The following is a 24,962-nucleotide window of genomic DNA, read 5'->3' as shown; positions in this document are numbered from 1 at the left end:
AACTCGTGATATTTCTTGCGAGCCAAACATAAAGGAGTTTTTATATTACTTTATTGGCAAAACCGAGAACAAACGTCACGCACGTGGTCTTAATACAATATAATACGCCATACTTGTTTTCGCTCGGCGCATGCGCGATCGCCGCTCCCAACGCCGCTCGGCGGACACACGTCGATCACGGTAAAAAGACGCGCCCCTTTTAAATTCAAACCACTGTCCTTTTGAGAGTAAAACTATCGCGAGTTGCTCGCGAGTGGACACTGCGTCTGAGAGTGACTGTTTGAGAGCTTCGCTCAACTCTCTGAGAGTTACTACTCGAATAAACAGTTGCTTTGCAAACGCGAAGTAGTTTCGTATTCTTGTCATGACGATTATTTTATTATATTTACGATAGTTTATTATAACTTTTATCACTTCGAGAATAAATAACTATTGGTTTCTGATTGCTTCGAATATAAGCATCGTGTCATCAAAGAATTCCTTGTTTCGATTAATTTGTCATTAATTATTTTTCATTATTTTTGGTTTTTATTAAACACTAATGTACAACAATACGAGTTTCTAAGTGGTTAATTTACGAACAGACCATCATCCGAAGAAAACGAGACGGAATATAATTTATAAGTATGGTCGTACTCTTACCTTGAACCGCATTTTCCATAACTTTCCCATCGTTTCTGGGAAAAATGACAATTACATTTTTCGTTCCTTAGGATGCGTAGAATCATGCTGTAAAAAATGTTTCGTTCCGGTCGTATGCCAAAATTGACCTTTTGTTTAACATACTCCTTTAATTATTTTCATAATAATTCAAACTTCTAATTTTTAAGTATTTCCAGAACAATTCAAACATAGAGTTCTTTCTGTATAAAAAAAAAAACAAGTGTCTGTGCAAACTATCTTGAATTATATATGGTTCAACAGACAGTGAACGTTTTAAACTCTCCGAACGACGAATCACAAGTAGATTATGAGAGAGAAAAAAAAAAAGAAAAAAACTTGTATCTTTTCGTTTCGTACCTCGAGTGAGCAGCAAAGAATTCGAGTAGGGGAATCTGGCCTCGTTGATCTTCTGCCATGGTCGATAGTCCTTGGAACGCGAGAGATCTTGGATCAGCCGTTCTATTTCCTTTGGAATTTTGTCCGTGTGTTTGAGGTTCATCGATCTTCCAGGGAATCCTGGGTCTGGATTGCGCGGATCTGCGGATCAGATGGTAATTTATGCGATTACGCTTGCTCGAGGTGCGTTTTCCTTACTTCGTATTATACAGTGAAAGGGGGTATTCTTAATTTTTCGGTGTTTCGTACGAGTTGATTCATTCAAGATAGTATACAGGGTGTTTAATTTATATTGAACAACTAAATTATCTCTGTTGATATTAAAAGTACGAAAAACTGGCTCAAAGGGGTTCATATAGTTTAAGGACATGCTTGTGATTATGAAAAACAAAATTTCGCGAAGTCATCTTGAATTAAGGTCGTTCTAAGGACATTGACATTTTTCTTTTTACTGTGTGAAGTCACTTTAAGGTGATAATTTCACAAATCGTTGAACTTCAATGATATTCAAGATGATCTTGGGCGATTCTTTTTTATCACCAAATGTCTACACTAAGTGAGACATTTACATAAATGTATATAAATTTTTGTATCTTTTCATGTATTATCGTTTATTTTTACACAATTTTGTATATTTTGGTTTCTTCTCTGTGTAAAATTATCATTAAAATATGTCGTTGTTTGGGCAGTTGATTAAAGTTTTTACTAAAAAGAAGAAAAAATGGAAAATTCACTGAACGCGAAATAATCACCATTTGTTGGTTCACTATATAGATAAAATAGCAGAAAGATTTGCGATTACTTCCCAAATAATCGAAACTGCACGCGAAAGAAACTTCAAATGAAACATTCTGTATACAAAATGGCCACGTCGAATTGGCCGTCGTTCATTGTGCAGAATAAATAACGCGTGAAATAGAGAAACACGGGGAAAATATGCGAAAGCACGTTTCAATATCGTCGGCGATACGTCACCTTCGTAATCTTTATCCGGAGCGGAGTCGAAATCCGAATTGTAAAGCTGAAAATCCGGTTCCGGTTCCATGTCATGGCGGCGGTTGAAATTGAGGTTAGAAGTTGCCAGATCGGATCGACCGATCCTCGGGAAGGCCATCAGATTGGATCGACCGATCCTTGGGTAGGCCATCAGACCGGAAGCTCGTCTCTCATTTGTCTTAAGCTTCTCTGCCTCTGTAAAATCACAAATTAAACTATACAGTATGTCGCTTTGAAAAAAGAAAAATACAACAAATAAAATTGAAAAATACGATGCAATTAACCAAAACATGTTTCTTTAAATTACAAACAGTAATAAAATGTGGAGAATGTATTTTTTTTCCGAAAAATGTAACAAAATTAAAAAATCATGAAAACGTACGGTGTAATTTGTGTTAGAATTTACCAAAATATGTTTCTTTAAATTGTAAAGAGTAATAAAAAATGGAGAATGTTTTTCTCCCTTATTTTTAACGTTTGTTGTTTATTGACCATTCACGCGCGAGGTTTGTTATTTAGTGCTGAAAGAAATAAAAGTTTTTCAAATACTTTCGCTCCACTCGGCGGAGAATTTCTTTCACTGTGTTGTGTCTGTGTATTTGGTGACTTGTGGATTTGGTTGAACGTTCTGTTTTTCTCTCGTGCAACATAGTTTTTTAATAGTATGTAGGTTGCATGAATGTGGCGAAAACTGTTCGAAAACATGCAGAATTAAAAAATAACCTTGTTCAGGCATAAAAAACAGTAATCGAAGAGACAAGTGTGGAATGGAAAGCTCTGTTCAAAATCACTGTCGAACACACCAGCGAAACATCAAGTAACAGTATCAATGAAACAATAACTGCGAAGCCGGTATCGAGAAAAAGATTCGATTCCCATTAACGAATGTCCTAAAACGAACAGTGGATCGAGTTATAACATTTTTGTGAAAAAAATACTCATGCGAGTGTCTTGCCTCTGTTTGACACGAGCTGTTGACCATGTTGGCATTGGGATACTGAAAAAGAATTAGTTGGAACATGTAATTCAATGAGAAACGATATTTCCATTTTTTTTTTGCAGTTCTACAAATCCAGCATAAATCTCCTCAAATAATTGAAATAAATTAGAAAAGAATTAAATAGATAAATAACTAAGAAAATGATTGAAGAGTAAATAAAGTGATCCCAAGGCAGTAGGTAGAGAACTGTATCACAGTTTCACTTACCTACTTCCACGAATTATTAATAGATTTCTGGCTTCCAATAATTAAAAAAGAGAAGCGAAAATGAGAATGGAGTGGCAGGAGATTGATCACCGATACCGTTCTCCCAATAATCAAATAACAATCTACAGAAAAAAAGCGAAAATAATGGAACAGAAAGAAATTTCTTCCAAAATTAAAGAGAGCAAGTTAACCAAAGTAAAAACAAATCTTCAAATTTCACCCAATAAATTTCAGTTTTCCAATAATCAAATAACAATCTACAGAAAAAAAAAACTTTCAAATTCCAATTTCCAGAAAATGCACAAAAAAACAATTGTTCTGAAAAGTATCTTCCAAAAATGACATAGTAATTTACAAGAATAACAAAATAAAAATAAAAATTTCCGCAATTTCACTCAATAATTACCCCTGAATAAAATAGAACAGAAAAGCAGAAGCTTTATTTGAAAGAAAGCTTCTATCGAAGAGAAAATGAAAAATGGCGGGGTATCATGGCTGCCGCGATGGCGCGGAAACGAACCGCGGAACAGAGAGAAATTCGAGACCTGGTGTGCGCTCTTCCACTTTCTGTTGCACTTACGATTTACAGAGGTGGAAAATATTAGAACGATCAGGAATGCAAATAGCTGATTTCTCATTGCAATGGCGGCAGTTGGTCTCGTGGTTCGACGTAGCTGATGCTGAGTAGAGCACGGGATCCTACTCGACACTGAATACCCCCAGGTATCCGACGTCTGATTTTATACCTTGCGCCTCCACCAGCTACGGGGTGTGCCGCACCAACCCCCTTGTCGCCTTTCTCAACCCCCTCGTTTCGCATTCCCCATTCCAACCACCCCCCCTTCCACCCCCATTCTCTCTACGACCAGCACGGTGATTCCATGGTTCGTTCCTTGATAACTTTTAAACGTGAACGATGGTTCATGGGGGTCCTTGGATTAATGCAGGGAATTTGGGATGGGAGTAGGGGATCTTCTTCGCGAAGATAGCTCTGGATTAAATCTTAGTTTAGTTTAGTTTCTTTTTTAACTTGCTAACATATTCACAGCTGCTGACGTAATAGTTGATTATTAATTAGGAGTGGTTGTAAATAGTTGACGTAATATTAGGACACTTTATGTTAGATGTTGAAATTAATCGAAGTTTTGAACAGAGTTGAAATCAAATTCAACCTGAGTGTTAAACAAATATGTGCACGTGTTTTCGAGGTGAAATTAGAGGAAATAAAAAGAAGTAATTTTTAAATAAATTTATGTTAATTTCAAATGTGATATTTTTGTAACAGTTACGAATACGATATTTCGAAGGAAATTTTATAGTTTTTTTATTCTTATTTCAATGACAGAGTTCTGTGATAATTAGCTACAGATTTAAGTTTATAGCCTGTTCGACTTTCAGTTGTAGGAAGTATTGTGAAAAAATGATGGGTTGTGTCAGGATCATTCGAAAGTTTTTCCAATGTGGAGGATTCGCTAATTGAAATTTTATTGTGTTAAAGTGACAATTTGAGTTAGAAATTTCGAGTTATTTTGCCGCGGAGGACTATTCGGTCGAGGTTCCCTTTTGCCGAGGATAACTTGCACTCTGACGAGGATTTCTTTAGCTAAGAAAACTTTAGAGCTCGAAAGTTTCTTGTTATAGAGAAGTGGAAACTCGAAAACAATATCAGGGAAAGTATAATATTATTTGGAATATTCTCTAGAGAAATAATTAATCCTGAAAATTATCATAATCAATAGTGAAATACTTTCCTATAATTTTTCTTTGCTCTTTAAACTTGATGTAAAAGAAAGCAGACTTTAGAATGGTGAACGAGATGCAGAGTGGAATTTATGAAATTTCCACTGGAATCTTTCTGTTTGCAGTATTTTTCATCTAAATAATCACTCTTAATAGATTTTTCTACGAAGGCAAAAATTTTCAACATTTCCTACAGCGTTAAGTCGTCTTTTTTTTCACTGTTTAACAAAGAAGAGCGACTAAATCGCCGGTTTTTCAATGCAGAATCGGGAAACACCAGGAGAAAGTTCATTTCCTGTTTGGTAGAAGTACTATTTCATCAAGATCATATTCTCTCTAAGAGCAAATATTTCCTCTGTAATATTTAATGCTGAAAGATCTTCGAATCTTTTGGCAAGAAAGGGAAACGGAATTTTTCAATTTTCTGACGTGGAAACGAAAGAATATAAATTGAGTATTCACACTCTGAGGTATACCTCTATGTATATTCATCAATTAAAATTCTTTTTCAGATTATTGGAAAAAAAAAGAAAATAGCGAAAACACAAGTAGCTGTACTAAAAAAATTATAAATAAATAGATAGACCCCAAATATCAGTTATTCTTGTATAGCACAAACTTACGAAATATAATAACTTTTTCTTTCAATATTCTAAAAACATTAGACAAGATAAATGACTATAATTGATTATTATAAATTTCTAAAAATGGTCAACACCAACAGACCAACTATAATTAACAATTATAAAGTAAAAATATTAACCCCTTAACGCTCATATTTTTCTCAACTTGAGGCGCCCAAAATCATCAGCTTTATTTTTTTCTAAATTATCTCCTGGGTGCATAGAAATAAGTTTCTCGTTATTACGTTTTCGCCATAATAGAAAGGACAACGCAATATCGAAAGTGATAAAAAATAATGAAATAAAATTGTACTTATCGGAGGTTTAGCTGTGCACGTGTGAGACACGAACATGGTGCGTTAAGGGGTTAACAGAAATAATTAATCGGTCCCATTAACCAAATGAAACGGTTCGTTTTCCACGCGACAAACTGGAAGATCGTTATACCCTGAAGGAATGTCCGCGAACAGGATGCAACGATTTCAGGAAGACAGCGAATTGTTAAAAGGCGTGGCGTGAAGCTCCTCTAATGAGTTAGCCCGGATCAACGCAAATACCCATATAACGCATAATAAAAGGCCACTTGGAAATTCGTGTAAACAGGCGGAACAGCAATTAATGTTGAGCCAAATTGTTCGATGTCTCCCCATAAATCGTATTTTGCAATTAACAGAAACCTCTGCTCCCTTCTCACTTTCTCCCTCCCTCGCCCCCTTCTCTCTCTCTCTTTCTCTCTCTCTCTGTATTTAATGCAATGACACGGAACCACCGGGGCGAGTTTCATTTCCCGATATATAAATTACAAGATAGGCTCGAATTGATTTCTGGGTCGAATCAGACGACGAGAGTTTTTATTTATTTTTTTCGAATCATTTCTCTTTTTTTATTTTTTTTTTCCAACCGCTAAAGGGAGAGGAAAAGAGAGAAAAATAAACGCGTTGAACGATGAATTTACAATAGATTGTTACGTACGTACGTATGTACATGCGTACCGTGAGAAGGTAACCAGAGGGAATCGAATTAAAGTTAAAATTGCTTTAATTAAGGGGTCGTATCGCGACTACATATTTAAACTTTCGCGGCGCCGCCGATTTCCATAACCGCGTGGATATTGTTGTATCTGCCCGATCGTCGTATATATACACGTTGTCGTATTTTTTTATTTCTCTCTTTTTGTAGCGATTAAACCGTGGTTATTCTCGCGTACACCGAGAATGGCGTTTCACGTGGACTGCTATATGGAATTAGTGGAGAATTTTATAGACCGTTTTTTGATAGTTTCGGAGCTGGATTTCGAACTGTACGATGTTACCGGGTGTATAAAATTCGCGTATACCGGATTTGTGAGTTTATTTTTGTCGAAATTGAAAGTAATCGGTTTGAGAAGATTTTGTGGAAAAGGTATATTAAGCTGATTTTTTTTTTTTTTTGGTATATTTTATTTTTTCTGGAATGAATGTTTATTGGTAAAAGAAAAAAACGCCGCAGCCTCTAAGCGAAATAAATTGCGTGGTTATGATGTATTTACGCTCTTTGACGATATTTCCAGAACTTCCTCTGTCCTCCTCCTTCCTTGAGTCCTTTGGGACCAGAGGCAGATATTTCACTTTTCAGTATTTTTGGACACGGGAAATTTTCCATCTAAAAATTAAGAAATTCGAAATCTTTCCATTTAAAAATTTGAAACTTCACTATTTAAAAATTTGAGAATTTGAAAGTTTTCCATTTAAAAATGAAAAATTTGCTTAATATTGCGATAGGGAGTCTGAAAGTTTTCTACCCTTAAAAATTCATCCCTTAACGCAGTTTAAAGAGGCGCGTTTACGAGGTGTCGGCGAATTGCTTGGGCTAATTATTCGCGAGAAACCTCAATGTCGAAGTTGTCGCGAAAATTGATAGCTCCCTTTTCCTTCACCCTTCTTTTTTGTCTCCCGTTAAAACATCTCACGTTTTAATCCTCGGCTCTCGATTCATTTAGGCTCGGGAAACCGTTAATTGGGAGCTGAGAAAAGAGGTTAGGTACGAAACGATGGCGGACAAATAATGAAATAATCGATGTTAATTATCGAATCGTCGTCGTAGAGATTCGCGCGATTTGTTTAAAGGTGAATGATATGAACGATTATCCACGATAATCCAAATACACAGCGACACGTGTCGCGTGTTCACGAGCTCGTATAAAGATTTATAAATGCGTGATATGATCATAATGACGCAGATTATGCCGTATTACTCGAGCGATCATGATGCATTCGATGTTCAAACGACAGGGTGAAGCTTTCTTGAAATAAAAAATAGCAGTTAAAACCAACAGATGTTAATAACGATGCTTATTATTTCTCTTCTAAACTGAGATTTAAAATGATTTTCGTTCGCATGCGTACCTATTAAAATATATTATTTCATACTGTTACACCCTCAAATATTTTCCTTCTTAGTCCTTAGTTTTATCTGAATTTACAACTAGTCACCTGCTTTCAGCATTACTCATACTGGACTCTTCACCTTCCAACTCTCCTGCATAGTCACAACCCAAAGTCCATCTTCCCAGAACCCTTAAATAGCCCTATTTGCTCCATTTCCGTGTTCATTCTCTGTTTTACCATGCGCACGTCACGTAACGTCAAAATCTCTGTCAAATAAAGTTCTGTTTCCACGCAACGACGATCCTTAAATGATGCCCCAATATTTGCTCCTAGTTTCGAGGAATTGGAGCAAACCGGGCATCGCAATACTTTACTTAGGTAATGTGTACAGGGTGTCCCAGTATTGATGGTACAACCGTGGAGGGGGTGATTCTACATGAGAAAATAAGTCGAAAATATGGAATAAATTTTTTTCACCCTACTACGTCGTGGATGAACTGCATTAGGTACTGCCTAAGCAGTGTAAAAAATACGATACTTCATATGAATAATAAAGATATTTATTACATATTGCCAATGTAAAATAAACTATAGGGGATACCGGGAGCTGTGCCATACCGCGAAAAAATTTATTGTATACGTCGTTCAAAATAAGAGTAACCTCGCTCTCGAACCGATTCTCGTCCGTTCTGCGCATAGACAGAGAGCAGAGGGTACGACGGAGAAAAACGTAGGTGGGTAAGTGAGGGTTTGGACGTTCTAGTGGTTCTAGCCCTGCCTTAGGCACGTCCCATGCGCAAAGCGAGGTTACTCTCATTTTGAACAGAGTGTAGAAGCAAGTCACTTCTACAATAATGCCATTTATCTGTTTTCGACGCCGTGATCGCAGGTTGCTTGAGTTTCATCAGCGTTTATCGAAAAATTGGCTATCTGAGTAAATATTTTTTCTTCAAGATTTTATGTTTTCACGCTCTATATTTTAAGGTTCGTTTATTAGACGATCTATTGAAACAGTATTTTTTTTATACATAAATAATTTAGGGTTATGTAGAGTATTGAAATCAAAATGATCGTTCGGGGCTGGTTGACTAACTAACGTCCGGGGTTACATGACTAGCTGGCCAACTAATTCTTTATTATAATTCATCAGTTTATACTAACTTTTCGTTACTGAAGGTTGATTAATAACTTATGTACATGTTTCTATGATTCTCTAAGTTTTTGTTGCTACTATAAAGGTTTAAATTGTGATTTTGTTGTTAGAATAGCGATTTTCATGTTTTGTTTAAAATTGATTAACTTATAAATACATTATAATTTATGTTTAATTTGTTGAAAAAAAATTTTTAGTTTATTATTCAAATATGAGAGAAAGATAAGTAATATTTTATAATAAAATAACTTTATCGACATTATGTTATTTTATTACCACTAAAATAAGTTGCAAATAACATTTTCTTAACCGATTGTACCTATAGTCAACCTACCCCGGCCACGGGGCTGGTTGACCAACTTGCAAGGTGTTAGAGAAAACGTTAAAGTACCTTAATTGTCACAACATTAAGTGAACTTTAATAATTTAATCAGGTAGTGAAATATATGTCATGCCAAATACAATAACCGTTATAATGATATTTCGGCCGCATAATTTATTAAAAATCTATATATGTGATTCTCTAGTACCAAGATGGAGTCTCGCAAACTCCGCTAATTCTATTTTTCCTATTCTCCTGTTTTCTGTATACAGTTAAGCATTCCGTGGATTTCACTACATTATTTAACAGGCGAAAAGAAACTGAATAATTAAGTATTAATGATAAATAAACACTTTGGTAAAATCGAACCATTCCCAGAAGTAGCGACAGGTTCATGAATTTCGCGAAGGATCCCGCTGAATTTCCTCGGTCTTTTTCGTACGTCCTCACCTCTTCTTCTACGCCGCTCGTTACATATTGATCGTTCGGTTTTCATATTTTTATTATACACCCGTTCGAGGAAGGCACAGTTATCGGGATGAAGAGGGCGATGGCGAATCAGTGGAGTATTATTTTGTATCGGATAGCCGGGGAACGGGCCGTTATCCGAGCTGAATCGATGCTACTCTCCGCTGGATAGTATCGACGTGTATCTGTTGCATGCGAAATGAGGATTCTATAGCGCGTCGTACCACGGAGATATTGTTCCTGTGTAATGTTTCACGCGATGCTCGAGGATCGGTTGTCGAATGGCTGACGAATTTGTCGGGGCGAAAAATTTTCTCGACACGTCCGCTAACTGGAACTGGAGAGCCTGTGATCGCTTGTATCTACGAATGTATAGTTGGACGAAGAAATATGGAAAAACCGTAAATTGAAGCATTAATCCCCTTAACGTTTACAGTCTTCTCAATTTTAGTTTCTTAACGAGATTATCGTCGAGTGAGGGTACATACTGACGAGGAATACGGTATCAGTTTGTTAGTACGAATACAGACGAACCTGGGGCGAAATCAGGGAGCCGCAGGAGGGTGAAATTTCGTGACCGAACCTGATGCGAAATTAGGGAGTCACTAGGATAAGACGTGCGCACGACCCTGGCGCGAAGTCAGGCGGTCCCTAGGAGTTTGGAAATGAAGACGAACCTGATGCATAATCAGGGAGCCTCGTGGAGTGTGCAGACGTCGAGAACGAACTTGATGCGAAATCGGGGAGCCACTAAGATGATACGCGGACGACCCTGACTAAAAGTCAGCTAGCCGGTAGGAAGATTAGATTTCGTAGGCAAACCCGATGTGGAATCTGGGAACCACTGGGTTTAGGGAATCTTTTGGATATTTAGAATCGTGTGAACGAACCTGATGCGAAATCAGGGAGTCGCAAGAAATATTAGTTCGACGTCGTAACTTTTCAATTAAAAGCTGATACTCGAAAGTTGCAAAGCTGTATCGTGTGGGGACGTTATAGTTAAAGGATTGCTAGTTGAACGATGGGTTTCAAAGTAATTGTGCGATTTAAATGAATACTAAATATTTATATTAAACATTCTTTGTTGTATGTACACTACCGGCCAAATGTTTGGAATCACTGTGCATTGCAAGTTGCATAAAAATTCCTCAAAAAGGTTAGCATTTGTAATAAGTTTCCAACGTATTTTTTCTCATTCAAATCAGTCGAAATGAGGTAAAGTGCCATTGATCTCCACAATGTCAATTTCAAATCAACAAAGAATTAGTAGCAGATTCAGTGTTAATATAAATTGGCAGGTGATTCCAAACTTTCGGCCGGTAGTGTATGTGTGCGTATTTGAATTAGTTAATTACCTACTATCTAGTTAAGGCTAAGACTATATAAGAGTGATTACAAGAATATGCCGAATAGAATTTCAACCGAACTCGCGGATTCTATAGAGGTAACTGATAATTCGAAAGGGAACATGAGCACGGTATCACTTGATGTAACTGAATCTTAATGAACGTGACGTTACTAATTACTTTTCAGTTCTCCCCAAGAGGATTAAAATCGGAGGGTTTATATACTCCCAGGGAAGAAGATGAGGATATACCAAGATTTCCATACAAGGAGATTTTTGGTGGTCATGGTTTGGCCTCTGTGAGAACGTAAGTCATGCTTCCCTCCATTTACTCGAGAGATAAGAAATGTATGAAAAAGGTTCTTGGGGTACGCGATAATCTCAACACTTGGCGCCAACGTTTCGGTTCGTTTATATTTTCACCATAATAGAAAGAATAAGTACAGCTAAAGTGATCTTAAATAGTAATTAAAGAATGTCGACGACCTTAGAATGACTTTCAAGATGACTGTAGGAAGACTTTTTTTTATCCATCGTTAGATTCTTCAAACCATATGTAAACTCCTCTTAATCATTTTTTCTTACTTTCAATACCATCGGTAATTAATTAGATGTTCGTTATAAATGAGACACCCTATACGTGAACGAATATTAAAACGTCAAGAATTCAATACTATCGATATTTCTCTACATAGTCAGATATTTTAACGCGATTTTGTAAACCCGTTTCTGTTAAAACTTGTATGTTTTCTGTTCCAAAGGAACACGTTGAATCACGATCATTCCCATGCAAATTACTCGGGTAACAGCGAACAGATCACCATTTTCTAGCGCCTCAGGCGGCCATCTTAGGCCTAATTGAATCTCACGCACGCGTTAGAAACGCTCGTTTGCATTCGTTCGCGTCTCGTTTGAATAGAAAGCGTACGGTAATAAAGACGTTTAAGATCGATCGAAGAGCGTGTTTTACGTTTCAATTAAGCGATAAGCGAAATTCTATGTATACAATAGGTTAATAATGGCGAACGCAGCGGCCATATTGGATCGAGTGGAGGGAATACAACGATTCATACGTCGAAGACCCGCAAAAACGTTGGAAAATTGAAACCTTTTCCAACGGAGTCGTTTGATTACATTTTCTTGGTTGAAAACTTTCGCCTCCTTTTTCTTCTACCGCTACAGCGGGTCATTGTGTTAGGCACAATGAAAAGTTCCTATAACCGAGGCTCACGGCCTCGCAACAGAACAAATTTACGAAGAATAGTAAATTTTCCTTCTTGTTGCCTCTTCACTTAAGAAAAGGACGAGTTGAGCGTAATTTTCCTCGAGCTTTCGTGTAAGTCGGTGATCTTATCCCCAGAGATGTAACGAACGATTTCTGTAATATTTTCTTACATTTTCTATTTATTTATTTTTATATTTGTCGTTCGTTTATTTCTTTACTTCCACGGGTATGATTTCGTTTATATAAAAATATAGGGAGCGGATAAAATATTGATAGTTATAGAAAAAGAAGAAAATGAGAAATTGTTTGACAACTTTTTTCGAACGAACTTGCATCTTTGATTTCTAAACAATACATAGTTCTTTTGAATGAGAACGTGAATCTAAACTTACAATTAGTAAACAAATTTTCAAAACTTTATATTGTCTGAATCTAAGAAAAAATCATTAATATGTAAATTTTCAATTTTTACATTGGATTTAGGTTTCATAAATTTCAAAACTATCCCTCCTCCATTCGTCTGCTTGCGATCTTGTACGTTATTTCGACATGCAAATGAAATTTATGTCTCTGTTTCTTAAAAAAAAAAAAAAAAAAAAATTCACAAAAAATTACTATGCTGTAGCTATGTTTTAAGCGAGAACAACAATCCTCAAGCTCAGTAAATATAATCTATAATTACGAGTTCGTTGATGTACGTTTCTATTGATTTATTCCGGAACGCTGTCGGTGGACGTGGATTGTGTAAATTCATTATTATTCGTGTTTCACGTACCGCGAACAGGGAAACACGTGTTAACGGATATTTTATTTCTATTCCGCTCCTTTCATTCCCGTTCGCAAGACTTAAAATAACACCGTACACAAGAAAAAGAAAGAAAATACACAAATCTCGCAGGAAAATTGTGTATTGTGAAAACGAGAAAGGGAAAACATTAATCATTCGAAACTCGAGCAGTTTTTCCACGGTTTTTCATTTGACAGTTAATATTTCCAAAAGAAAACATATTCCACTTTGTTTAGTTAATATCTGGAAAAAAAGTTCCACTGAATTTACTGAATACGTTAAAGAAGAAAATTCCACCGAGTTAAATATTTAGAAACAAAAAAATAAAAATAAAAATCCCACCAGGTTTCGTTACTTACAGTGTTTATACAGAGGTTAATTTAAAATTTAAAGTCTGAAACATGTGAGTGTTCGCCAGTGCTCATTTAGATACCAAAGGTTTGAACAGGATTGAAAATTATAAATGAGTTTTCCATTTCAATTTTCAAGGGTCGAAATAATTACCACCGTCCCTTGAAATACGAACCGTCTTCGTGGCGAACGAATTATTAACGACGTGAATATTACAACGAGAATTATAGTTGACGGTGATTTCGATCTCTCGCGGTTCCATTTCACGGAACGAGAAAATCGACTGTGGGCGAAAATCAAGGCAAAGTAACGTTCTCGCGGTAGCCTCTCTTATGAAACGACCTGTTTATGAGGGCACGTTGGTCACGAATGAAAAATACGAGGGGAAAGCCGTGATCCGCTGATGGAAAATTACGTACCGCGGAAATTATGATCGTGACTAATGCTGAGCGAATAATTAATCCCATTCTTCAGCGGTGTCGAGTGAAATCACGATACGTTTTACAATATTAGCCGCAGCGAGCCTGGGGGAAGATGAAGCGGTGGTTTTATGGGGGGATTTAATGGGAATCTTTGCCATGAGAATGGTGAATTTACATTTTCAAGTGAAAGAAAATTGAGGAGTAATATTTATAATAATATACGTGACTTTATATGAAGCGTGTTGAAAATATTTATATTTACTACATTATATATGAAATTACTATAGTCATTTATACTTATTTATAAATGTTTGTTGTCCACTGTTTCTAATGGACCACCCTGTATAAAAGAATATTTATCAAATCAACCATCGAATTATCCTAGTTTATCTTATAACCGCATCAATTAATTCGTAATAACAGCAGGACTATATTAAATGCATAGAAACGGGAACTAAATTTTTCATATAAATTCCAATTCGTTCGTGAATGCGTGGATAATTAATACAGGCAGGAAAAACATCGAAAGTTCGAATATTTTTCGCGAGCGTCGCGTATCAAAGCGAACCGCAAAAAAATATCGAAAAAAGAAAAAGGTGGATTCGAGTTACATATTCGTAGCTCTTTCGACCTCGTTTATTTTTTACCTTACGCAATACGTTTCTTTGAAAAAGGAAAAAAAAAAGATGCAATTTGTACAAACGATTCGTATCTTTATATTTATTCCCGAAAATGAAGTTAAATCGTGAGTTAACAAAATCTCCGCTCGAGATTAAATTGCTAACTGCCTAGGTTATATTGGCCCGGGCTGGAAATAAATTACTAACCGTTTCAGCTATATTGGTTACGGGCCGGAAGTAAATTCCGCGTGTTCACGTAGCCGAGTAAACAGCTCGGTGTGTTTTCGACCCGAACTTTTAACCCGAACGCCAGCTCTTCGGGGACAATCAAAACTGAAATATCGTCCGCCATTAAATCGTGAAATGCCAGCGTTCCATTTCGTCTAACGTATTTGTACCCCGACGAGTTAATCATTTTATCGTTGCGCGATGTTACCCGAACGAATCGTGCACTTTTACGGGTCGTTTTCGTGCGTGACGCGGAACGAAATAGCAATGGTTGCACTCCGTTGCAATTCTCGTGATTTTTCGATGGGCAATTTGCAAATTTTCCCGTTACAACGCTCGAACTTTACCACTCCGATATTTAAAAAGTACCACTCTACGAACAACACAATTTAGCATCTCCCCTCGTTACATATTTCCCGTTTGAAACTTTTCGAAAACAAGTTTGCATGAAAGGAATAAAAAAGTGACGGAAAAAAGTCGCCTTCGTTGCTTGCAACACAAGTACTCTTTATTACGGTTGGTTCTCGTATAAAAAAATTGTTTCAAGTATTCTACTTATTAAAATCCTGGATTTTCGACATTCATACAGTTCACGTTAAGGTTAAATCGTTGCTCATCTTCTCCAGGATATGTTTCACGCTGTACTGATAAATGGAGGTGTTGATTTTCTTCAGTTTATCGATCTCCTCTCTCATCTCGAGCAGCTTAAGCGAGGTTGGATCTTCTGATCCATTCGAAGCGATATTGTTCTCCACGAATGACGCGAAATTCAAGATGTCCGCCGTGTTACGGTCTTTCGAGATTACTTCGACAGAACTCTCTGTGCCCGTATCGTCCGCTATCCTTTGCAGACTACACAATTGCAAACTCGGTTTAAGATTGTTTACCCGGAAATTCTCGTAGTATTTTGCGAAGAAAGCCGCGGTGATTGGACCATTGTGATTGATCGTACGTAGAATCTGATGACTGGCGACATCCCAGACGTGAACCTCGCCGCTGTTTGAACCCGAGAGCAAGTATCGACCACCGATCGATATTGACAGCGATACCACGGTCGATTTGTGCCCGTGGAAAACTATCACGCCCTCTGCATTTCCGTCCTTCCGTACCTGGACATGATGCTCGATTCTACGTGGAGGCTCGTGCAAATTGAATCGATATATGTCCCCGTTGGTGCAGCCCACGAATAAATCACTTTCGCGTGTGTTCATGCAGACGGAAGTGAGCGGCACATCGAATACAAGGGTGAGCAATAGCTGTCCGCTGGCCGGCTCGTAAATGTTGCATGTTCGATCGAGAGATACAGAGCACAGTCTTCCTCGTGCACAGTGTCCAAATTGTAGATCCTTCACCGGTAGAGAGTGATGGGAGAAGGCGTGCAGTGACGTAGGACGCTCCTCGTTTAATACGCGATACAAAGACCACACGAATACCAAACCGTCCTCTGCGCCACTGGCGAATAGCGAACCATCTTTGCTAAACGTCAAACAGCTTACCGTTTGATAATGCTGCGATAAATTCCCCAATAAACGTCCATTGCACACTTGCCAGACAAACAATTTTTCAGAAATAGCCGCGACAATGTAGGCGCCACTGGGCGAACAAATCAGGGCAGTTACCTTGCCCGGTGTTGTCAATCGGAGGTTAGGTACAGGCGTATGATTGTTCAATGGCCAGACATGTATACGTGATTTCGTTAAATCAGCACCCACTATATAACTGTCACTCAAAACTTGAAGGGTACGATGACTGAGAGCACCGGCGTTTTTGTAGGTCGATAATATTGAACCCGTTCGAGGGTCCCATACAGCGGCACTCCAATGTTCGTTGTTGCTGTCACTCGTTAATATCACTTCTCTTGTGTCGACGATTCGAGACATTTTCGCGGTTTTACCGTAGGTTATAGAACGATTATAATTACGTTAGTTTTAACATGTTTTCATTGCGATGGGTTTGTGTTTATAAGTTACTCTTCTATGAAGACGGATTTCAAATTTTCCGTAAACACGTGCGTTCCACTAGGTTAGGTTACAGACACGGAATATGGCGACACTAGAGCGACCTACCGATAGCTGTTCTAAGCGCTACACGAATCGACCAATCGAAGAAAAGTGACAATTACCATTTGTTTTTATAAAATATATATTACTTGTAACAGTAAATAAATATATCTAAAATTCATTTAAAAATAAACTATTATTTTCTGATTATACTTTTTTGTTGTATAGGACGATTTTAAATTTTTCTTTTTATTGCACGATGATTGGACCTAGTCATGGTATTAGAATATCTATCTTGTTGTAGGTATTTTGTTACGAAAAATAAAGATATATAACTTAACTATATATTTGTATTATTTTTTTTTTACCGTTACCATCCACTTTTATATATTATTCAATTAGTCAAGATACGTAACACGATTACATCAGCAAGTAACATAATGTTGTTGATCCATGTTTCAAAACACAGATGAGCGAACCAAGCACAGGTTCCTTGACTGACCTTGATCGTGATTGTATGACATAATTCTAATTCTCGGGAACTGTACTACGCGGCATTTCGCCTGAGTCCTTTTTTTACCAATTTGGTTATGTTGTGTTAGTTTTTTGGATGTTCAATTCCATTTGATAACATAACCGATAAGGGACTACTAGATCGTGAAACATTTGTTTCAATTTTCTCATGGGCTTTATCGATGATGAATTACAAGAAGTGTCAAAACTTTGTCAAAATGACGTCAATGGTAGTCGTCTCGTTTCTTGCGTCCGCACCATGGTGCGAGTGGAAATAACGTAAGTTTAATTTTAATAATTATAAGTCAACATAACATTTGAATAATGTCATGACTTTCTGCATTGTATATATTATTTATGTAATTTACAGAAAAACAAAGTTCAAGACGATTATTGTGTGCATTCAATTCTCTGAAGACTATCCCCATACCCCATTATTAATTGAATTGAAAAGCAAAACATTATCTGTAAAATTACTTGATGGATTAACAGAAGTCTGTGAGAAGGAATGCAAGAAATTATTAGGAAAAGCACAGGTGAGTATTTTAATTCAATAAATGTCATAATTCTCTCTTTAAATGAATTTCCTGTTCAAATAGTATTCTTACAGGTGTTACCCCTATTAAAATTTATCCGTAATTTTATTGATGAAAATCCCTTAGTTTGCTGCTATGATGAAATCACAGCCATAAAAAAAATTTTGGAGAATGACGATGAATTAAAATTGAAACAGAAATATTCTTGCATTGGTCTGAAAGTTCAACGTGGATTATATTATTTCAAAGCTAAAATTGAAGTACCGGATAATTATCCAGTTGCTTGTGTAAAGTATGAAGAAATTGTATTGACTAACAAGTAATTTAGAAATCTAAATCTCTATCATAATTGTCTTATGTTTAGATTGGAAGATGCAGATACCAATTTTCCTCCCCTATTTACCCGTCATTTCCTTGGTCAAGGAAGAGAAATAGCTAGGCAGTGTGTGGAACCGCCCCTCAAGAAGCAAACACAAGCTCCTTTCCAACCCTCACCATCCCTGAAAGTTGTCACTTCCTTTCTCATAAAGTATGTTAATTTATTAATGGTTGTTATTCATAATATTATCATTACCCTCATTTAAACTTACATTTATTTCATCTAGAGCTGTAAAAACTTTGCCGCAAGAACACTGTCAGTTATGCAGGCAACTATGTCTGCCACCCAGTCCAGAAAATGCAGAAACCAACGAGACTGCAGATATGCATATAGAAAGACTCTACTGTGGACATTTGTTTCACTTGCAGTGTCTTGTGAGATACATGAAGACTCCTCCATTCCATGGTAATAAAAATAACTGACTTTTGTATTAATATAAAAAATAATTCTTTTCTGAATTATTACAGGGGGTAAAAAATGTCCAACTTGTGGAAAACGTATTTATCATGAAAAATGGGGATTAAGCGAAAAGCTTGCAGAGGATCGTTGGGCGCATCAGCAGGCCCGGTCAAGAGAGCTAGCAGAGGTAGAAGATTTCTTCAATTGAAATCCATCTTTGATTTGAATCATATCTCGATAAGTGGTGCATTTTTATGAAATATGCGTTACTCAGGAAATATTACTAGAACCAGTTAGAGAAAAAAGGGAGGGGGACAAAATAGGAAGATACGATCCTGAAGTTAAAAAAAAAATTCTTCGTAATTCTTCGTGTTTTAACATTCAGGAATGAGTGTTTCTAGGCCAGTTAAGAGAAGGTATTTTTAATACCATAAAGTATACTATGATATACACTAAACGGTTTATATTTGTATCGCACTTTATAATAACATTTTGCTTAATATGGTGCTAATACTTTAAACTATTCATTTTTTTATTAAATTAATATTGTGAAATTTCTTAAACGAATTTTATATCTTATTAAAAGGAATTTATTCAGTGTTTTTTTACGACGTCGTACAATCAACGTGAAGCTGATATAGAAGTTTAGTAAATTTTGTATTTTCTATCTGTATTTGTAATTTAAAGTAACCCTAGAGTTCGGTTTGTACTATGACCATACTGAACGTGGATTAAATGTTTGTATTTAATTAAAATGTTTGACGAAAAAATCAAGTTGAGGAGCTGTTGGTATTTATCATGTATTAAAGTACTCACCAGTTTGTTTGAAAAGTGCCTTTGCATACTTCACCGTTGCGACGAGATTAATATGGGACGTTATTTGTAGAGTATTGTGAAATGAGTCGCAAGATTTCGTTGTCAATGTCACTTCTAAATGTGGATTCGTATTTCTCGTGGAAAACTACGTTGCGGTGTCTGCCAATTCTTGTTTACAAATCACTACCGGTTTATTATCACTAGAAGAAGCTGAAACATAATTTTTTACATCAGAACGTGACTTTCAACCGTAAAAAAACTTTCAATCTCAACGTTCGAACATTCGCTGTGCAAAAAAAAGCGCGATATTTAACCTACTGATTTCAGCGCCAATGGTGGCGAGCGGAATCAGTCGACAATATCGATAGCAATAAATGTCCGATTAAAATTTATCGAAAAATTTCGAGACTAGACACTTTCAATTCTATAATAAAAAAAAAAATAAATAACTTTTACTAATAGTGATGTAAAAAGGGTGTGGTGTACATTGTTTCTTACGTGTAATATTCTTCTAAGTGGAATGTACTTATAAATTTCCTTTCGTAATTGTAACAATAAATACATGTGAACGAACAATCTTCGTTAAGTTACTTTTATTGAAAATGAAAATTGTATTTTATTTATCTAACTTAAAAAATGCTAATATATTAAACGTACATCATGTTAATATTCAGGAAGTACTTAAATATTGACTTCAAGAACATTTTTAGCACACGTAAATTTTTCGTGTAATCGATAATCGCAAAGAAGTCGATACGCTTTGTGGCGGAACAAAACGTGGAAGGTAAGGGCATTTATTGTATGTATCGACTATGTGTATATACGCTTATTGCCTTGTGTATTTGTGACCATGGTTGTGACATATTGATCCTCGGTACCGACTACGGTGATCGTCTATTTATCTCGGTCTCGTGTTGGCTTTCACGACGCAGTTTGTGCGGACATATTTTCATTTGTTCTCTAATTTGTCTTTCTGAAACGGCTAGCATTCTTTTTATGTACACTTTCAGCGCGGAACGAACGATAGTGTGTTTAGGTGGAGCCATAGAAAAACAGGAAGGTAAACTTTTACGAGTGAACTGGTTATGATAACCCAATTTCAAAATCGTTTATTTGTTCCAAGTAGAGACTTATATCTTCATTTGTCATTGTCGTACTATTGATCGAAGTTTGTTGGATATAAATCGAAACTAAGAATATTTTCAGATTGTGTATAATATTAAATTGATGCAAAATTTCAAGACGTAATATTTTAATGGCGCGCCTGATTCTAAACGACCTCATTAGAATGTAAAAATTATACACCTCGTTTATGAACTGCACGTTCCTAGGAAAAGCATTTTAATCTCGATTCGGTAACTGAAACAACGACATTATCGACTGTTTTGAACAAAAACTTTTCTCCACCTAGGTTATTCAAGTAAAATACTGTCATATTAAGAATCGTTCTGTGAGACAGGAATGAATCGGAAAACGATATTAATCTAATAGTTTTCCAGTCAGCATACCAGTTATATCTAACTTGATTACTCGCACGATGTAATTACTTTAACATGATTGGCAAGGTTTTTCGCGTAGATGCACGTACTTGGTTCTGGCAGACAGCCTGTCAGACTAATTCCCAGTTATCGATTCCACGCATACGTGGAAACGCACCGTTGTGTTGCATTCGTAGGGTGGGTGAACTGTGTCTTTCTTCCACGCCACTTCACCAAAATATGTTACGAGAAATTATCACTTGTAATCGAAAATTTTCTACGAAATTTGTCTTGCCAACTTTTCTTACAAAAATTTCTAATTATGAATATTAATAACTAACCTTTTCGAAGGTACATTTGTGTAAGGAAGTACACGTTGAAATCACATTAATACAATTAATAATTTAACAATTTTAATTGAAATTTTAATCTAACTCTAGCTAATTCCACCAATGAAATCCAAAATTTAAATTTAATTCACTTCTAACTCAAATCTAACCTAAATATAACCAGAATCAAAATTTTACAAAATCTCACGTGTACAAAGATTCGAATCGAATTTTCCTTAATTTATCAGTGAAAAATGTTGAAGAATTTTTCTTGATTTTCAAAAGAACCAATAGAATTAACCTCTTTTACCAATGTACATACCTACATTCTGTTACATCGTGTCTAGGTACATGCAATTTGACCCGTTTTTGGACCTCTCTTGGCTGGAACAGTTTTAAGCAACAGTGCAGCTGTCCTGAATAACGCGTTCCGCGCACGGCCATCGAAGAATTCGCGATCCCGGTTTCGCGGCCAAATTTTGGGGATCGTCCTTGTGCGCCTACGACGATCTACCCCCCGGCTATGCATGTACCAGGGTCGTATTATACACACGATACACCTATAATTGCACGTAGGGCAGCTTCGTCGTAACGCTTCGTGGATCGATAGCTGGGAAATGGCCGGAAGCCAAGTCCGACGACGTCGTTTCGAGTTTTGCCGTTGTCACCGTATGGGACCTAACCCCTTTCTTGAATGTCCCACTTGTATCGGTCACCCCCCAACGAGGAGAACCCCTCCTACACCCGTCTCCTTTCTTTCTTACGCGAGGAACTCGCCTTTCCTCGTCCCTCCTTCGCCTGGTCCCTTCGAGATGGACGGAGGGGTCAGTACATTAAAGACGGTAGGCTCGTTCCATTAATGTAGAGTGTACGAGATCGACTCCCGATAATTTAATCCGTTTTTTCTTCATTTTATTTGGTCTCGTGCGGAGTATTGGCGAATCTTGAAATTTGGAGGCTTTGAAATTTTAAATATTAGAGTGTTCAAAGTTTCGAATATTTGAAATTTTGTATACTTGAATATTTGAAATTTTGAAACGTATAGTTTTTAATTCTTTATCACAAAATATTTAAATAACAGCTTGGAATTCTTTTTCCACTTTTACGTAGCATTTTTCCTCTTTTTCCGGTTAATTTAAGGGGCGCACATCGAGGCTGTAGCAAATTACGACAATCGAACGCGGGCTTAGGAGCGGCAGTTTTTTCACCTGCTCCCCCAAGAGCCCGTTGTTTGTCTTCCTTTATGCGTTCAATCATCGACATTCGAATCGCAATCCAGGCTGTGCAATAGGCGCAACGCGGGGCGCCATTTATCCCAGCTTCTTTAAATCTTCAAGGGCAGCAGTTCGGAAAACACCCTCCGGTGAAATAGCGATATCGAAATATGATGCTGTGTTTAACCAGTAGGGTGCACTGCGGAATAATATACGCATTGTTTCCTTTTCCTTTGGCCTCGCTGCTCCCGTTTATTTACCTAATTACAAAAAAGGCCTTATTTTTCTTTTTCATATCGAACAAACCAAATACACTACAAATTGATACAAATTGTCTTAACTACGAGTGATTTTACAAAGGTAGAATAACATACAGGTTGATTCATAAAAAAAAGATTACTTATTATTATCGTATTCTTTCAATATAGAGAAATTTCCTTGTAAAGAAGTAAGCTAAAAGTTTGATTTTTAATTCTGCGTTAGTTTGATGAATTTTTTTTGTGTCATTTTGAGAATTTAGATTTCTTATTCAGTGCTGAAACCTCATTGATGGATCTGAGGATAAATGAGAATTTAAAGTTGATATAAATTGAAGCTTCTTTATTCGAAGACCTATCAAGACTTTCGAGACGCATCGAAACTTAAACATATCAAATCATGTTCGAAGCGATTCGAATTTTTCGCCACTCTGTACATATTCCAAGGGATTGAAGGTGTTTCAGAGTCCATCGCTACTTATGAATCAACCTATGTAAGACTTACCATAATAGCCAATAACATAAACTACCCTAACCACCGAAACATTCGGCCAATTTTACGTAATAAATCAGCGTGCCTCTGTGACAATATTCCCTAGCAACGCGATCGCTGCGCAAAAGACTTCAAAGCTTGAATGGGACCGGCGACGTATATACAGTAGCCGTGGGTAGAGAGAGTCGAAAACATCAAAGGCGCCCGAGGATGTTTCTTTCTTTCTCTCTCTATTTTCTTTCTCTTTCTATCCTCCGTATACGTATATACACACCGAGTAACCGTAACATTCTAAAGAGTTCCCCAGCTCGCAGTAGGGAGGATTCCTTATCCTGGGGATCTGAAAGGCGACGGCTGGCCGCACGACGGAAAAAAAAAAAAAGAAAAAAGAGAGAAAGAAAGGTGGATCGTGGCGCGTGCCACGCGAAGGGTGACCACACGGGAGGCTCCTCTATTTTGCGGAAGATCGTCCACGTATTCCTTTCACCGTGTACAATGGGGTCGTGTCCGAAGGACGTATCAGCTCGCAGCCAAGGGTATATAACGGGCATCGTAAATGATCCATGGAAAGCAGCTGCGTGTGTCTTTCCACGAACTTTTCGCTTTTAACGCGTGATTCTGGCCGTGCATCTTGGCTAAGTTACGTCACTCCGGCTACCTTACAGGGGGGTGGGGGGTAGCACTGATTCTGGAGGTCGAAGTCTTCGAAATTGGTCGACCATTGCATTTGTGAAGCTTGTGAGAGGATTTCCTTTCTTTTTGGAACAGATGGGATATTAGGGAAATTTGGAGGGAAAAAGTGTCACGTGGACCTTTCTAATTTCATTTCTCCAAAGTGGTAGGTTTTTCTTTTTTTTTTGAACATAACGGGTGTCTTAATACTTCTGGACGACAGTGTACATGCCAGTGTCGCTGAAGAGGTTAAATCATTCACTCGCGAATGTTGCAGCAACAGTACAAGAAAAAAAAAATACCACCATGGGCACGAAAGTGTGGAGGAGAGGCGGGGTGTCGTGGGGTGCCGCAACAACAAGTTGCAACCACCTGGCGAGGGTGATGCCGGCCACCCAGTGGCCTCCAGGTGCTCCTGAAACCCCCTGTCTCGTCCCGCATGCCTGCTGCCGACTCTCGAGCGTCGTCGTTCATGGAAAAGGACGTCTACCACCGATCATCCCGTGGACGCAGCCAGTACCAACATCTCCCCGTTCTCTCCGTTTTCTATGTCTGTGTGTGTGCAACGAGGGGGCAACGGTATCGTTCTGGAACACGCGCGAATCAACGTTCCAAAATCGATACGTACATCTGCCGCAACGTAGAGTCTATTGACTCCTCTGGCTGGCCGCTCGGAGCATCTCCAAGGCGACTCAGGATGGAACGCGCGGCGTGTCCCGCTTTCCACGGGAGAACAAACGGTTCTCGTTGCATTCACCACACCATGGATTACCGGTACCGCTATACAGATGAATTTTCAATTTAGAGATGAATTGGCTGGAAGTAGTTATTGTTATGGCTTGAGGGTGTTCTTCTGCCTAAACTTTATTCCGCAGACTCCAAAAATACAATAGGTACTTTTAGAGTCTTTTTTTTTGGTGGAATTGGTAATGTTTTGAGATGAAATTACACATTTTATATATGT

General features: G+C 37.4%; 3 protein-coding genes across 3 annotated transcripts in view; 1 reads left to right on the top strand and 2 right to left on the bottom strand.

Annotated features, from left to right (window-relative positions):
- LOC108572350 (CAPA peptides-like) overlaps positions 1-3,900 on the bottom strand; it is an 8,661-nt gene extending 4,761 nt beyond the window's left edge. Inside the window, exons 1-3 of the mRNA XM_017934572.1 lie at positions 3,843-3,900; positions 2,035-2,250; positions 1,021-1,200 (exon numbers count right to left, since the gene is read on the bottom strand). Coding sequence (XP_017790061.1) covers positions 1,021-1,200; positions 2,035-2,250; positions 3,843-3,900 — 454 coding nt within the window. The remainder of the gene's footprint in view (positions 1-1,020; positions 1,201-2,034; positions 2,251-3,842) is intronic.
- An 11,534-nt stretch (positions 3,901-15,434) lies between these two features.
- LOC108572348 (WD repeat-containing protein 18) lies at positions 15,435-16,925 on the bottom strand. Its single transcript, XM_017934570.1, has one exon. The coding sequence runs from the start codon at positions 16,790-16,792 to the stop codon at positions 15,503-15,505; it is 1,290 nt and encodes a 429-aa protein (XP_017790059.1). The 5' UTR covers positions 16,793-16,925; the 3' UTR covers positions 15,435-15,502.
- Positions 16,926-17,555: 630 nt separating this feature from the next.
- LOC108572349 lies at positions 17,556-19,058 on the top strand. Its single transcript, XM_017934571.1, has 6 exons — positions 17,556-17,704; positions 17,796-17,961; positions 18,036-18,253; positions 18,326-18,490; positions 18,567-18,745; positions 18,808-19,058. The coding sequence occupies exons 1-6, from the start codon at positions 17,595-17,597 to the stop codon at positions 18,945-18,947; spliced, it is 978 nt and encodes a 325-aa protein (XP_017790060.1). The 5' UTR covers positions 17,556-17,594; the 3' UTR covers positions 18,948-19,058.
- Positions 19,059-24,962: the final 5,904 nt, after the last annotated feature.

This window comes from Habropoda laboriosa, unplaced genomic scaffold, assembly GCF_001263275.1.
Source record: "Habropoda laboriosa isolate 0110345459 unplaced genomic scaffold, ASM126327v1 scaffold65, whole genome shotgun sequence".
Lineage (NCBI taxonomy): Eukaryota > Metazoa > Arthropoda > Insecta > Hymenoptera > Apidae > Habropoda > Habropoda laboriosa.
Note: the sequence above shows the minus strand (reverse complement) of the source record. Positions and strands in the feature narration are given on the sequence as shown.